The 16,300-nt window shown below is 37.3% G+C and overlaps 2 protein-coding genes across 4 annotated transcripts in view; both read left to right on the top strand.

Moving 5' to 3' along the window:
* Nucleotides 1-3,866: 3,866 nt before the first annotated feature.
* LOC141435989 (glandular kallikrein-12, submandibular/renal-like) lies at nt 3,867-11,711 on the top strand (the record flags this gene model as incomplete). 3 transcript variants are annotated; one of them, XM_074098810.1, is given in 8 exon segments in its annotated part: nt 3,867-4,169; nt 4,276-4,482; nt 5,130-5,269; nt 6,311-6,560; nt 8,340-8,447; nt 9,473-9,598; nt 10,817-11,080; nt 11,673-11,711. In XM_074098810.1, coding segments are annotated over 6 exon segments (882 nt in total). In that variant the 5' UTR covers nt 3,867-4,169; nt 4,276-4,482; nt 5,130-5,168.
* Nucleotides 11,712-14,161: 2,450 nt separating this feature from the next.
* The window catches only part of LOC141436559 (mast cell protease 9-like), an 8,078-nt gene continuing 5,939 nt past the window's right edge, over nt 14,162-16,300 (top strand). The window contains exons 1-2 of the mRNA XM_074099563.1: nt 14,162-14,429; nt 15,826-15,959. Coding sequence (XP_073955664.1) covers nt 14,271-14,429; nt 15,826-15,959 — 293 coding nt within the window. The 5' untranslated portion in view covers nt 14,162-14,270. The remainder of the gene's footprint in view (nt 14,430-15,825; nt 15,960-16,300) is intronic.

Here is a 16,300-nt window from a genome sequence, read left to right as displayed (position 1 = left end):
TTCTTATAATTATACCAAGCAAATTATTCATAACTTTTTATGACAGGTAGGTAAAACTATAAGGCTGATTGATTGTGTAAGTGAAAATAGCCTTTGATTTGTTAAGCTATATACCTAACTGACATTGAACCTAGGTTATGGAATCCGATGGTTAATTTTAAATGTTCGAATCGGAATTTTTTGATAAGTATGTATCTTTGCGGCACGCATCTCCTACTTTTGCGGTTTATATTCCATCCCGTGCTCCGTCCCCGTACTCGTGTCCCGTGTGTCTTATAGTTAAATATTATATTGCAATGCCCTTGCAGGGTGCATGTTTGAAACACTATTAATTAATGTACAATACCATGCAACTTAGAACATGCGAGAAATAAATCGTTTGAGTTTGAAACTGTTCCTAATTTTATACAGGTAATAAAAAATAAATAAAACCTTAGTTCATCAATATACCTATAGAAATGCTTAAAATAAAAAGCTTTTTTCAAATGAATGGGTTTAAAAAAAATTGAGCAAACGTTAGCGAATAGGTAACATCATAAAAACGTTTCTAAATAGGTTTTCTCAAAAATGACCGTAAAAGTTGACATTATTCTTTACATATCAGAAGGTGAAGTGCATAGTTTATGGTCAGCGAAAAATTAAAAAGTTAAAACGATTGCAGGCGCGCTAGCTCGACAATAATGAATTAGCGCGCCTGCAATCAGTCACATTTTTTTTAAAGTTAAAAAGGCCATGGCAATATTGGCACAAGTCGTATACATACAGCCAAGTCTAATGGCCGGTATCAGATATTTTGTTGGAACTCCGGACTTTTTCTATTGGGTCTGAAATAGCTTGTGGTGTTTTCGGTGGAAAAATACACCTGCAGTTTATTTTTTAATGAAAAAAGGCGGGAAAGCATAAGAAAAATATTGGAATAAAATTAAATTTTACAATATATTTTGAGAAAAAGTTTATTCTATTTCAGAATTATTCACCATTTTTGAGAAAAGCTTTATATTAGTCTCGGCTGGAATAGCAATTGCTGGCTTCGTATTAGTTAAACGGACTCGCAAGCTCGTCCGTTTAATACTCATACTCAGCCAGCAATTGCCTACTTCCAGGCCACGACAATAATCTACTATGGTTGGTGTACGTTGGTGTTAGCTTGTACTATTATTTATTCTATGGTGTTAGTATAGTCTTTTATTTTGTTTATTTATTTTATAATCAGCAACTAATGTTACGTGTTTTAATGGTTATTTGGTAATACATAGGCATGTTAACGACAATTTACGAGTAAGACTAAGTTGAAATATGCTAACGTTAAGTTTATGGACAATTTACCGGTAAATAAAGTAAAAAAATATGAACTAAAAGAATTTCTTTCTCACCCGCGACCTTAAATTATATGCGCTGTCATTGATATGGACCTCCGCAAAGTAACATCTGATTCAATAAATTATTTAAAAATTATGTTGACGATATTATTTTCTAACGTTAATTTTTCCAGCAGCAGGTAAGGACTAAGGTTATGAAAGTTTTAACGTAATCCTGTTTCCACATGGTAGGTAGGGTGTTTTTTTTTCTATTTTGCTGCAATATTCCGAGTCAGTGACTAAATTTGTCTAAAAAGTTTCTAAATTGGCAACACTATAGCAAAGTGAATGGGGCGATTAAGAATGGACAGTGCATTCTTAACCTTATACTCCGAAGTTCGAAATTTGAGCTTTGTATCGTGCAGTCTCGCTTAGGCTAGTAGTATTAATGGGAGAGTGAAGGGAACGGTATGATACGAACTTTTAATTTCGTATTTCGCAGTAGCCCACCTGTATTCAGCACGCCTACATCAGATATTGTAGCACATAGCTAAAGATTTATTTACTTTCTGACAAGCTTATACTCATATCGCGTTTAAGAGTGAATTAAGCGTGTGAAGTAAAACATCGTGAGGAAACTTGCAAACACCGGCAACGTACGGTACCGGGTACTCAGATGGCATGGCAGGTTGCTTTTTTTCTACTACTCTACTTAAGCAGCAACACTAGCGACATCTATGTTTCGCTCTCATTGAGAGACGTGACGTTCTTTTGGAACTAACCGCTCACCCAGACAAGAGATGTCGCTACTAAGCAATTAAATTATGATTGGTTTTTTGGAGTCTTTTTGTTTTTTTTTATTTCAACTCCAAATTTGTTACTTTTACGGGTATCCCGTGAAAACCACATCGAAAATACAAACTGAAACATGGATGCACAGAAAAACCAGAAAAAGAGACCAGCGCTGGGAATCGAACCCAGGTCCTCAGCAATTCGTGCTGCGTGCTATAACCCCTACACAACCGCTGGACAGGAGTCTAGACACAAATTTCTCTTATGTACACATATCTCAGGTTGCTTTTTTTTCTACTACGCTACGCTACTTAAGCAGCAGTAAGAAGAAAACCGAAAATTCAGAACGTTACGTCTCTTTGGTGCTAATATTTCAACTGAGGTTGAAATACGGTGGATTGCGTTGCGCTCTGTCCGTCGCAGTGACGTTGTGCGAGCGCTGACAAGACGCCGATGTTTGACAAATGCCATTGACGCCGCGTCGACGCTGTGCGGACGTTAACGAGACGCTGACGTTCGAAAGACGCCACTGGCCTCGCGACGCCGCAATGAGAACGTTGCGACGGCGCTGCGCGGGCGTTTACTATTACCTTCCGCCGCCTAACTTTGCCTAAAAGTTCATTACCACGACTAGTACCACAAAAACTATAAAGGTATAATACCAATAACTGAATAGGAACTTTAGGAACCCTTAATATACCCTTAAGCGATTCGAACACAATCCGGGAGTAACGTAAAGACGTCGCATAAAAAATGTATTCAAAAATGCGTCAAAACTGAGTATTAAGTAATGAACTTTTAGGCAGATTTATATGGCGCCTGGTATAGACGACGACGCTCGAATGACGCTAAGTGGGCCCGGGCACCGTATCCACCTAAAATTTTCTTAGACGAGCTGACGAGTGACTTGGAGGCTGTTAACAATTCACGGATATTATTTTTCTCCGTAATTAACTATTTAAGTACCACAGTAAGTAAGTCAGTAACACATCATCAAAACACTTGTGTAATGAAAACGATTGACTGCCACGGAGGGGCCTTATGCTAAGGCGCTTGGAATCACGATCGTTTTCACCATTTCTTTTTGTCAAACAATATCGGAAGCGGGTAGAAAGAGATGGTGGGAATTTCCACACATATTTTTTTTATTACCAATTAATGAACTTACTTATGGTTTAGACTTGTTGTGTTTGCAGGCGTTTGCCTGCATAAAAAGTATGAGCAACTATACGCATTCTGAGTGTTTTAGGGTCAATATTTGATATGGCGTTTGTTTGACATTTATGGTATCGAAGTTTACGCAAACAGTCGAAAAAACTGAATCACATACCTACCAGCGTGGAACCTTTTCGTAATATGATTTCATGATTTCTTTGGTAAATATAAGTACTTAGACCAAAAAGGAAGGAGAGACAATAGACTTAGACTATGGAGATCTATCTTGTCTCTCCTTCCTCTTTGAGATTATAGAATGTCTACGTGGCATTAGTAGGTAGCACAAAGGTTCCATTAGAGCGTTATTTAGTTTTCCTGACCGTAAATAATCATAATCACATTAATCGCATCAAAAAATTGTAGCATATGCTTAGGGCATATGCATGCCACATCATTAATAATAGTTACGTACCTATGGAGTATAAAATTATGGCAAATTAAATTCGGGCCAACGACAGAAAACCATAGATACTGTTTATTGAACAATGAATGAACCAAGAATAAACTATTAAATTTGATTGATAGGCCATAACCTAGACTAGGCGAATCTATCATTAAAGACATGTAGACGTCAGATTGACACCATTATGATATTAAAGTATACCTAGTATTTTTACGTAAATATAGTTTCTAATTCCAGCTCAAAATCTTAATGTAACGTCTTTGGATAAAATTCTTAAGCAAATGAATCTTCTTCTACAGCTTTTATTTTTACTTAACTTGTGGACAATTGTGACGAAAAATGATGCCTATCGTGTACCCAAAATGTTTCCAAAATATCGAAGCGCAACTAAGGCTGCTTCGTATTATTACAGAGTACACATGGGGAGACCTGAAAATGAAAAGAACAAACTTCCATATCAGGTACGATTTAGAATCCTGTCAGTTTTTTTTGGGTTCGAGTCGCCTTAGCGCCAAAGATACTAGGTCCTTGATTTTAATTTAAATATTTATATGAGGTGCGTTATAGGAGATCGGACAAATGGTAAAAGAGGACCTAGACCACGAAGCAGTAAACCACAGTGCCGTTTAAAAGCCCGACTGCACGTCCTTAATTCCCTGGAGGTTTTAAGGCGAGGGGTTCCTGTCTACACACAGTCTTGCTTCAGTCATTTGCTGGAAAGCCGGGAGAGGAGCATGCATTCTCTTGTTAGGCTATGCGGGGCAGTGGCGTGGCGTGGGTATCAGCGGCCCGGGGGTGGGGGGGAGAAAATTTTGCCGCCCTCTGGTTTAGGTTAAACGTAGAGTTAAACTATAGTACCTAAGTATACGAGATGTCATTATGTGCCATTCATTTTACTACTATTTCGTCACAGTATATACTTAATGTAAAATTTCGTGCTTATTCTAATCAGTCCGAGTAGGTGTGACAAAACTGTGTAATATATTATTATTCATTATGGAATTTTGCCGCCCCCCCCCCCAAATTTCCACCTGGGGCGGGCGCCCCTCCCCGTCCCCAGTATGCTACGCTACTGATGTGGGGTGCTTGGGTCAGTTTTTCTGTTGGTCCCCATTGATTTCTTTTTTGACCGACTCTGTCAGGATTTTCATCTCAAAAAAGATGGTTTTGAATTTGTCCCGTTTGTATGTAATATTGTCAGGATTGCTCAGTTTTTGTATATATATCTGACATGAACCGTTTAAAGGCTATATTGAGGGCTAAACTACCGACGGGCTGTATTCAAGTTCAACATAACTGGCAGTTTAATTGCAGTTGGCGCAACTGCACGCAACCTGCACGCTGTTAGCGATTTAATTGTATGAGTTACTCTATTAGATTCAAATTAATATACAAGAGTCAACTAATATATGTCTTTATAGGTAGCAATAGTGGAGCATTTGCGTGATGAACAGTATCGAATGATCTGTGGGGGTGTACTTATAGCCCCAAACAAAGTTCTCTCCGCGGCCCACTGTTTCTATACAGACAACCAAAAAAGCCCATGCGGCTACAGCTTATGGTAAATAACTATTTTTTTCATTATTTATGGTCCGAAATGTGATTAAATAGGTAGTACCTAAGTATGTCATCACGTTTCAAGTAAGTTTTGATAATCAAACTAAGTCTGACCTTTAAAGGGTGTAACATTATAACTATATATTAATAGTAGATTATTGTCGTGGCCTGGAAGTAGGCAATTGCTGGCTGAGTATGAGTATTAAACGGACGAGCTTGCGAGTCCGTTTAACTAATACGAAGCCAGCAATTGCTATTCCAGCCGAGACTAATATAAAGCTTTTCTCAAAATGGTGAATAATTCTGAAATAGAATAAACTTTTTCTCAAAATATATTATAAAATGTAATTTTATTCCAATATTTATCTTATGCTTTCCCGCCTTTTTTCATTAAAAATAAACTGCAGGTGTATTTTTCCACCGAAAACACCACAAGCTATTTCAGACCCAATAGAAAAAGTCCGGAGTTCAACAAAATATCTGATACATTAGACTTGGCTGTATACGACTTGTGCCAACATTTCCATGGCCTTTAAGTTTTAAAAAAAATGTGACTGATTGTAGGCGCGCTAATTCATTATTGTCGAGCTAGCGCGCCTGCAATCCTTTTAACTTTTTAATTTTTCGCTGACCATAAACTATGCACTTCACCTTCTGATATGTAAAGAATAATGCCAACTTTTACGGACATTTTGAGAAAATCTCTAAACCGCTCGGTTGTTTTAGGCGATAAACGCTGCGTTAAACGCAATGCATTTGACGCACATCAATTTGCATCAAATAATCTAATTACCAAACATTTGTCTTACGCGGTGAGCGTAGCTGCAAGCCCATGTTTGTTAAAAAAGAACATGCGAAGTGACACATAATTTCTCGCCAAGTACTTACCTGCCTCTGGCAGTTTTCGAAAAATTAATTGTTGCTATTTGCAATTTTTTTGGCCCATCCTGTGTACACACCCTGTAAACTGTATACAGGTACTTATGATGTACCTATGAGTTCCCATCTTGAGAACAACGCCACATAAAACTTATATTATTTTTAGGGGGCCATCGTATATTAAACCATTGGATAAAATGAAAGTCGCTGCGGGGACTATAAACAAAAAACCAGAAGAAAATAAATTCGACAACGAAACCGATTACAACGAAACAACAACTGAAAAACACTTCTATAATCGGACCGCTTTTCCGAGGAGCTCTAGACGCCTTTTGGACTTTACCGAAATACAAGAAATCAATGAGACTTTTGTGCCGAGGAACTTTAATTTCCCAACAAGAGATATTACAGTAGTGGTAAACGACAATATCATAAGTATCTAACTAATCGTTGCCCTCGACTAAATTGTGTTCCTTTGTACTTATTTTGTAGATAAAAATGGATCCATGTTAATCAGGCGCGGCTTTCTATTTGGTAAAACATTTTTTTTTTCAATTGGTTTAGTAGCTCTCGGGGTTACCCTCTGATTAATAGTATTGAAACAGAAACTTAAGCGCGTTCCAGACGGATGTTATCCAGCGTCCCAACAGGCCCAGGGGTGACCTTGGCGAGAACATGGTCTCCATCCGCGGATTGTGTTTCTGCTACACGGAGGATATTCACGAGCCAACAAAACTCGCGATATCGCAAATTTTATCAACGAGTCGTCTCTTGGCGTGAAACCACGTACAGTCAAGGGCAAAGATATCGACACGGCCAAAGTTGCAAAAATTTGTATACACGGCCTTAATGTTAAGTGCATAAAGTCGTGTATACATATTTTTGTAACTTTGGCCGTGTCGATATCTTTGCCCTTGACTGTACTCGTATCCGTATCGTGTAGTAGAAATGGCTCCTTTGGCCAAGTGGGCCTTACTTTAGCGGATTTGTTCGCAAGTGACGATAAAAACTTATCTAAGTTGTTAGACTGCAATAATATTCATAACTTACGAATATATGCGTGCACCCCGCCTGCCTGTCATAGCGCAACGTCTTTGACATAATCCGCCAACTAAACGGATGCATTGAACACGGTCCAACTGCGGATGGAAACACACGACAAGGACGTTGAAAGTCATGTTAAAATTTGTATTAGACTACAATCTATATGGATGACAAACAAGGTCACCTCTGTTGGGACGCTGAATTAATCGCGTCCCAGACGGCCGTAAATCTTGATTCACGGACGATTATTCGAGCGTTTCAACCGCCAAATTTTTTTGATCACATTTTTTGCGAAATGGCTGTATATTTTTATGTCGTTTTCGATTATTTGTTCGAGCTCCTGTATTTCTACCTGATAACTGAAAAACTGTATCAGAATATTTGGTCATTTCTACAGGAAAGTGTCCAGAAAAATGAGACTGATGAAACGCTCGAATAGTCGCCCAACAGGGAATTAGTTAGTGAAAATATAACAATATTATATGCCGTGGTGGCCGAGTGGTTTGACCTATGGCCTCGCAAGCAGAGGATCGTGGGTTCAAATCCCGGCTCGCACCTCTTAGTTTTTCGGAATTCATGTGCGAAATTACATTTGAAATTTACCACGAGCTTTCCGGTGAAGGAAAACATCGTGAGGAAACCTGCACAACCTGCGAAGCAATTCAATGGTGCGTGTGAAGTTCCCAATCCGCACTGGGCCCGCGTGGGAACTATGGCCCAAGCCCTCTTGTTCTGAGAGGAGGCCTGTGCCCAGCAGTGGGACGTATATAGGCTGGGATGATGATACATATATGCACGTCAGGGTACGTACCTAAATAAAATGAGGCCTACTTGAATCGGTGGACGAAATAGTACTATAGCGACTCCTAGCGCGAGACAAACAGTTTCTTCAGAAAGTTTCTTAAAAAGACTGTTATTATATATGCTACTAATGTGTTTATGAGATGGTTCATAAAATAACGGGCTTGTCCTACTACGACAAAAATATAGGTAAGCTCGATGAACGTTAAACGCACGCGGAAAACTTAAAATTCATCATTTCAACAGTTGTCCAGGGGATGTAACCATAGCAACGAGGTACAATAGGTAAAAAGTTGTTTGACCTAGCTTCTACTTTACATAGCTTCGTATTTATGCCCAATTATTTTCAGTTTACGGCAGGGCCCTTCTACAAAAGGATTCCAGTTCCTTATGCACAAGATTATAAGACTTACGAAGGATTGACATGTACTGCTTCAGGATATGAGGGGTCTGATTATGTAAGGAATAATTTTAAATTCAAATATCATCATATTCAATGCTTCTGTCAGTCTATTGTAAAGGTTGCCTGGAAAAGATCGCTCTGAAGCGATATGGCCGTCTATTTTTTACCTTGGAACATCTCTATAATACATACATATATTCCTCTACATTCATCAATCTTTCCATGCATGCACGTCGGTTTAGAGTACTACCGACCCGACCTTTCTTCAAAACGTCCTCGATTTGATCGTGGTTCGTCTAAGCCTTCCTCTTCTGACGTTCCTATTCACGCTCATCTTGTATGTAGATCTGCCTAGTCATTTTTTTTCATTCATTCTCTCAAAATGCGCAAACCGTCTAAGTATCTCTCCCTCAATCCGTATCCGTATACTATTCCTTCACTTACACCACAAACTTCCCTTATCGCACTATTTCTAATTCTGTCAGTCAATTTCACACCTTACATACTTCTTAGCGCTCTCATTTCTATCGCATTTATTCTAGATACTTTGATGCCTTTTCTGCCACACCCATCTTTCACCTCCATTTCATACATGAGTGTTGGTACTAGCACCCCTCTATGCACAGCCAGACGAGCTCTTTTGAAAAAAATCTGGTTATTCATAAAGGTGTACAACGCCCCATTCACTATGTTTGGTAGCCTTTACTCTCTTTTCAATATCACTTTCACACTTTCCATCCCTAGTAAACGCATCGATCCCAAGTACACAAATTCATTCACTTGCTCCAAGTTTGTGTCACTAATCCGGACACACACTTCTTTTACGTTCTCTTCCTTTTTAAATACCAACTTTCGTTTTTTTTACGTCCACTTTCATTCCATGTCTCTCCAAATCATCATTCATAATAGTTACCATCCCTTGCAAATATCTATAAACCTGTGTTTTATGTACTTACTGCTTACTATGTTGGTGTTCAATAAAGAGTCGTATTGTATTCTTGTGAGACATGATTTGTACTTATCAAATAAAAAATGGCTCGGATACCAAATATCTGTAATAAATTGCACCTGTACTTTCAGATCGGTTGGGCGAGAGTGCATTGGGTAAAACTAAAAATAATTTCAACAGCAGAATGCAGCAAATTGCATAGCACCAATATGAAACGATTCGTATGTACTTTAGGACACCCGGAAGATCTTGAAGAGGTAAAGTTCATTACAAGCTATTTAGGGTTCTGTGGCCAAAATGGCAAAAACGGAGCTTACACCTCACAACGATTTTAAAAGACCATCGATACCCCAAACCATAGGGTTGAATGAGGAAAAAAATCAACCCATTTTACCATAAAAAAAAAAAAATACAAAAAAAGTTGTACCATTTGTCGCATGGTTGCTACATATAAATATCCGTGCAAAATTACAGCTTTCAAGCACTGATAGTCTATGAGCAAAGCCGCGGACGGACAGTCAGACATAGCAAAACTACATATAAAGGTTCTGTTGTTGCCATGTTGGCTACGAAACCCTAAACAGCTCGTACCTACCTCAAAATCTATGATTTTTCTGAGTGAACTTTATGAAAATTATTTCAAGTACAAAAATTTGCGTAGATACATATTGATTTGAGATACGAATTTTCATTCAAAGTAGTGATGATCTACATAGTTAAATTATTCTAGAAAGTAGATAACCAACCCTATGTTTGTATGATTCTGTAGGCTTTATAGTTTTAATATTTACACTTTCAATTAGTGTTATTTTTTTATTACAATACCGCTGAAGACAATGAAATATAAAACTGTTTTCTTGATGACTTTTAGCTTTGTGGTGCTATCTAAAAAGCTTATACTATGCCGATAAAATAGTATACTTTTTATCGAGGGACTAAAATAAGCCAATACCTATATACCCGAGGTGGTTAGCCTATTTAGTCTATTTAACCGAAGGTTGATATTGACTTTTAGTCTCGAGGAGAAAACTCTCTTTTCCACTTCGATTGCGAGAAAAAAATAGTCATTAATCGTTTATGATTTACGCTCTACAACAATTTCAAAGTTTTCGCGGTAAGCATTTTTTTCCAACCAGACACAGATATAACAAATCGCATCCGCGAAATGGTCCATACACAAACTGGAATAAATAAAATGGCGCCACCTTCTATGCGGAAAAGCATAGAACTTAGACCACGTTGACTAAGAACGTAACATTGTCGTCATGAAAATGGTCCACATACAATCTTATTTTATGCCAAAAACTAAGCAAGTAACTACTGGCTGTTTCAGTTTATCTAAGTCACTCGAAGTAAATAAAAAAAAATACTTTTTACTCCCTAGGGACTAAAGTACTTACTTAACTCCCGCCTATACGGCTATATTAACCTACTTTTAGAGCATGAGAAGTGAAAACATTGTTTTCTATCCACAGGGAGAGGCGGGAGGTCCTTTGGTCTGCAAAAAAACCGGGCATGCCGGTGAAGGACCACTTGGAATCTTAGTCGGTATTATATGCGGAAAAAGAATATTCAGAGAGGGAGTCGGCAAAAACGAGACCATCAAAAGTAGCGTCTTCTACACTAGAGTTTCCACTTATACGGGATTCATTGCGAATCCTAGTAGAAATAATAAGGCTATAATAATGATAGTGCCAGATTTCACTTTATGGATAAGTGCCTTCATCTTCTCTACGAGGGTATTTAATTATTTTTAACAAGTACTAATAAACCAACCCTGAAAAACAAGAAGGCTACATTTGTCTTAATGGGTCAATCAACTTTTCAGTGTACCTTGTTGCCATGATAACGTGTCCTGTGTTACCTATTAAAAGTATGATTTTATGAGGTACAAATCCGATAAAAGTTAGGAATTGTGACAGTTTTAAAGCAATTCCTTCAGGGCTCATCTCCTAAGCTTGCTAATAGTATAAATTGTAAACATTTTTGTAACAAAGTGCATTACTGACTGATCTCTCCTGAGTTACGGGATAAAATAACAACACTAAAAAATTAATTGACCATAATGTCTAAATAAAGCTAGTTTTGCCAGACTGCGATTTAGACTTACAATTTTAGCCCCTGACGCAAAGAAAAGGATGTTATAAGTATCAAAATCGGTTCATCTGTTTTTAAGATATTGCATTTTGAAATGACAATGTCGGACATTTTTCAACTTTTCTATGTTTATTGCTTTTATTTATGCATTTTCTTATTTCCTCACGGGACTTTTGAAAATGCCTTGAGAATTCTGCATAATATATAGGTAACTTCAAATTGTTTTTATTTCAGTTGTCCGGTGACAATTTGTGCAGTATAATTTAAACCACCTTTTGGTGGTTTTGAATCCCAATTGTATTTTTGGAGTGAGAAGCCCAACTGCATGTTACGAGTAACACCATATACGTGTTACCTTTCTAGTTGACAGTTGTGTTCAGTACCACTACCATGAGTTTACAGTGATCGTATTCGATAGCGACGGCGTAAATTATTTGTAGAGGCGCTGTACAATTCTCCATACAAATAATTTACGCCGTCGCTATCGAGTACGGTCACTGTAAACTCATGGTACCACTACCAGGGGGGCCAATACGAAATTCGAAAATCGAAGTTCGTATCGTACCGTCCCTCTTATTCTCGTATTAAATTATACTAGCGTCAGCGGGACGGCTAGATACGAAGTTCGAGTTTTGCACTTCGTAGGTAGTATAGGGCCAGGAGAAGCCTGAGGACAAAAGGATATTACCAGCACAGAACATACCGGTGTCGATCTTCGTACCTGGAGATAGTTATGCGCAATGACCATCAAAATTTACCGTTTCAGCTATCGAATGAAGGACTTAATGGTATTTATTGAATTTGGTCATGTTATTCCAGACTTCTTCCCTTTGAACAGTTGTGTATGCTGACTTGAAGACAGTCCCAAATAAAACTACTGAAGATAGGGCAGAAGTAACTGGAAATGTACTGATTTGTGAGATTTAGTAGACATAAATTATGACAATGGCTGATAAAAAGATTCCGTGAAACAATATCGACAAATTTAAAAAATATGTATGTACTTAATTGTCGATATAGAATAAATTTTTCTGTTAACGAAATTGTTTTGTTTAATTTTTTTCTATGATAGAGTTATATTCCAGGGCTTGGATTTTTAATACCACCGCAAGATGAAAGGAAACTATGGAGTCGATATTAACATTAAAACTACTCATATTTCATACTTACTCATACTCATTCATGTAATTACAACCAAAAGTTACAATTAACGTTACAGTTTGGCGAGTAACACTAAATGTAATTCATGTTTAATTGTTTTAAGTTAAATAAATAAAAAAAAACTATTATAAGCAACATAGAAATGTAAACTGTTACACCAGACGTATTCTGAGATTTAGTTTGGTGGAGAATACTTTTTACATGCTTGTGTGTTTTAATTGAGTAAGGTTTACTCCACAAGACACACGTCATAACACATTTCTAATAGTCCTTGTAAGGCTCTATCGGATAGAGCAGATATCCAGTACAAAATTGCAGAAATTTTATAAAATGGTCACGTAATAATTCACGCCGTGTACACTGATACTGATAATATATAAATGAGATGGCTAAGAACTGACACAATAGATACAGTACGATTACTTGGAGTTAACACTTGACAGATGGGCGTGCCTTCAGTCAATTTTCAACTTTGACGTCATAGAAATAAACTTAGACAGATGGGCGTGCCTTCAATCAATTTTCAACTTTGAGTTCATACAAATATATTATTTGTATGAACTCAAAGTTGAAATATATTATTTGTATGAACTCAAAGTTGAAAATTGATTGAAGGCACGCCCATCTGTCAAGTGTTAACTCGAATAAATCAAACTGTACAGTATATACCCACCGTTAGGTTATTATTATAATTCTCTATAATGGCGGCCTCAGGGCTTGGGTCAATATTAGATACGATGGCAGGTTTGCGGTTGGTTCTGCAAGGTTTTGCAGAACGCTAACCAATAGTCGTTGCCTCAGCACGAGTCAGCAGGAGTGGAACTATAGCCGTCTACTTCAGCTTTTTACAATCTATATATATTGGTCTTCACTCCTGCTAGCTCGTGCTGAGGCAAACTAGTAGAAAAATATTTTCAAGGTTTTTGAAGTCGGTTCCATTTTCTGGTAAAAAAAAATTAAGTATCATGGTTTTAGTGGTTTGTAGCCAAAGTATATCTCACAACGATTCCATTAAGTTCAAACACGGCATAGTTAATATTATTTTATAACAGAGTACGGATCTTCTTTATCAGGTCCAGTTCACCAAATGATTCTTTCTGAATGTAAATACTTGACTTGTTGTTAAACATGCCAAAATCGCTATAGGTGTGCTTTAAAAATTCGAGGGTTGCCCTCGATTTCTCTAAGATTCCATCATCATATCTTGACTTGGTTTCAATGGGACCACCTCGGAACTAAGTCCTGTAGATTAAAAAAATAATTTTGAAATTTGGCCCACCATTAGCGGAGTTATCGCGTAACAAACACACAAAAAAAACATACAGACGAATTGAGTACTTCCTCGTTTTTTGAAGTTGGTTAAAAATTATTCCAATGCTGAGCAATCAAATGACAGATTTCGTATACAAAAACTGTCATTTGATTGCTACCACGAGCGTCAGGAACGTTAGGAAATACGACCTCAGACTTTAATCAAAGACAATAATCTTATATCTGACATCCCATTTGTGCCATAATCTAGAACCTTAGTCTAGAACCATCCGTCATTAAAATCATGAAGACACAGTGAAGACATAAGCGCCAGCTTGACACAATTATGAAATTATTATATGCTATATGATTCGAGATCAAAATCTTAAAACAACAATTTTTGTCAAAATTCGTCAGTAAATGAATTTTCTTCTCAAGATTGTATTTCTATTTAACGTCTTGCAAAACGATGGCAACTGCTTACATGAATTATTGAAAGATCAAAACGCAACTGAAGATGCTCCACATTTCAGAATTTTCTATGGAAAGGAGGCAGAGGCAAAACAGTTTCCTTATCAGGTAGGATTCAATAATCGGCCAGATATAATAACAATATCAGATCAGATTATTGTATTGTATTGTATTGTAAATCTCTTTATTGTACATAAAAACACATGAAAATAACAGAACACAGGATAATATATAGAAACAAGAGCACTACAATGTAAACTACAATGAAAAGGTGAAGAACCAAAATTTAAAATAACTCAAAAATTCAATATAAATACACATACATATATAAATACAGTCTAATCCATAATAATAAAGTCAATAAACTAATACATATCAAGACAAGTAAACTACATGCAAAATACATATATACATATACACCACAGATACACAAAACAGAACATACAACACTTACATTACATACTACTTTAAGATTATGTGCGCAAAGTAAATGCTGTAAGTGGTAGTGCCCGTTTACTTAGTTCAAGTCTTGTAAATATATTCAGGATAGCTTAGATCAGACGTTTTCAACCGGTGTGCCGATCGCATACTTTCAGGTGTGCCGCGATTGCCGCGAAGTGTATGCTGCATTGAAATCATGATAGCTATTTTAATGAGAAAATAGTATGAAAACAACTAACGGGTGGCATGTGCGATTCGCGTTGTCTGGTTGTTATGGTAACGGAGCGGAAGGAATGGCGCAGCAAGTGGATGGAACCCTCTACGCGCCAGTCCGACTCGCACATGGCTATTTTTACTGGTGTGCCGTGAAACTTTGATGAACGAAGTGTGCCGTTAAAACCAAAAGGTTGAAAACGCCTGGCTTAGATATCAGAATTCAGGATAAATACCTTTTTTGCTGCAGCCATCGAGAAATAATAATCATCATCATCATCATACCGACACTCGTTAGGATGAAAATTATCTGCGTTCCTCTTTTGTTAGCGTAAATAACATAACACATAACATTATGTATTTATTTGATTACATCATGCGAATGTCATTACTCATTACGTATTATTCTAGTTTTTAGTTTATATAGGTTAGATCTATTTTGTTGACCTGAGCGTTCATGGTAGATGCAGGCGGCTTCAAACCGAAGCAAGTGGAGTTCCATGAGGGAGGCCTATGTCTAACAGTGGACGTCCTACGGCTGATATGATGATGATGATGAATATCTAGTACTCTATAAAAAATTAGTAAGCATTTAACGATATTTTTTGTCTAATGAGAGTTTGAACGGCCGGACTTTTTTGGAAATTTAATTATTCCATCGTGTTTAATTTTTCTATTCGATTAAGGACGTTTTGTAGGCTTTTTTAAATCTCGTAATCTCGATTTAAGGCTTAAACTGACAGTTCTTGTATGGATCTGACAGGACTTAAGACCACTTAAACCTAGATTCAAAGTCTGCAAGTGGACGTAAGTATATGCGTAGGTTAACATAATATATTGGTCTGTATAGGTATCAATGAAGATACAGTCAAGATCCACTTATTATACCTTCTGTGGCGGAACAATTATAGCTCCAAGCAAAGTTCTCTCAGCGGCCCACTGTTTCTACAACAACAAGAAAAGTCCATGCGGCTGTACTTCAATGTAAATAAGTATTCTTCTTATTTTTTTGTACATCATTCTTTAGCGGCATTTACACTAAGTCGTTGGCCGCATGCTGCATGCGGCGACCGCAAAAGTGTAAAGAACACGGTAGTATAAGACTACGTTCGTTGGCCTAAGTAGTTTGAAAAAGTTCGGCGACCGCGTTAGGTGAACGACACTGTGTAATCGTCGCTTTTTACGTCAAGTAAGTGACTAAGAAAGTTTAGAGACACAAAAAAAAAATTGCTTTTAGAACAAATTTTTTGATTAATTTATTTCAAATTGGTCTCTATGTTGCAGGGAAATGGCCAAATCAGAAATTTTAACAAATCTCTAAGAGG

The sequence above is a fragment of the Choristoneura fumiferana genome, chromosome 16 (assembly GCF_025370935.1).
Source record: "Choristoneura fumiferana chromosome 16, NRCan_CFum_1, whole genome shotgun sequence".
Taxonomy (NCBI): Eukaryota; Metazoa; Arthropoda; class Insecta; order Lepidoptera; family Tortricidae; genus Choristoneura; species Choristoneura fumiferana.
The sequence above is the reverse complement of the archived record's forward strand: the minus strand, read 5'-3'. Positions and strand labels throughout refer to the sequence as shown.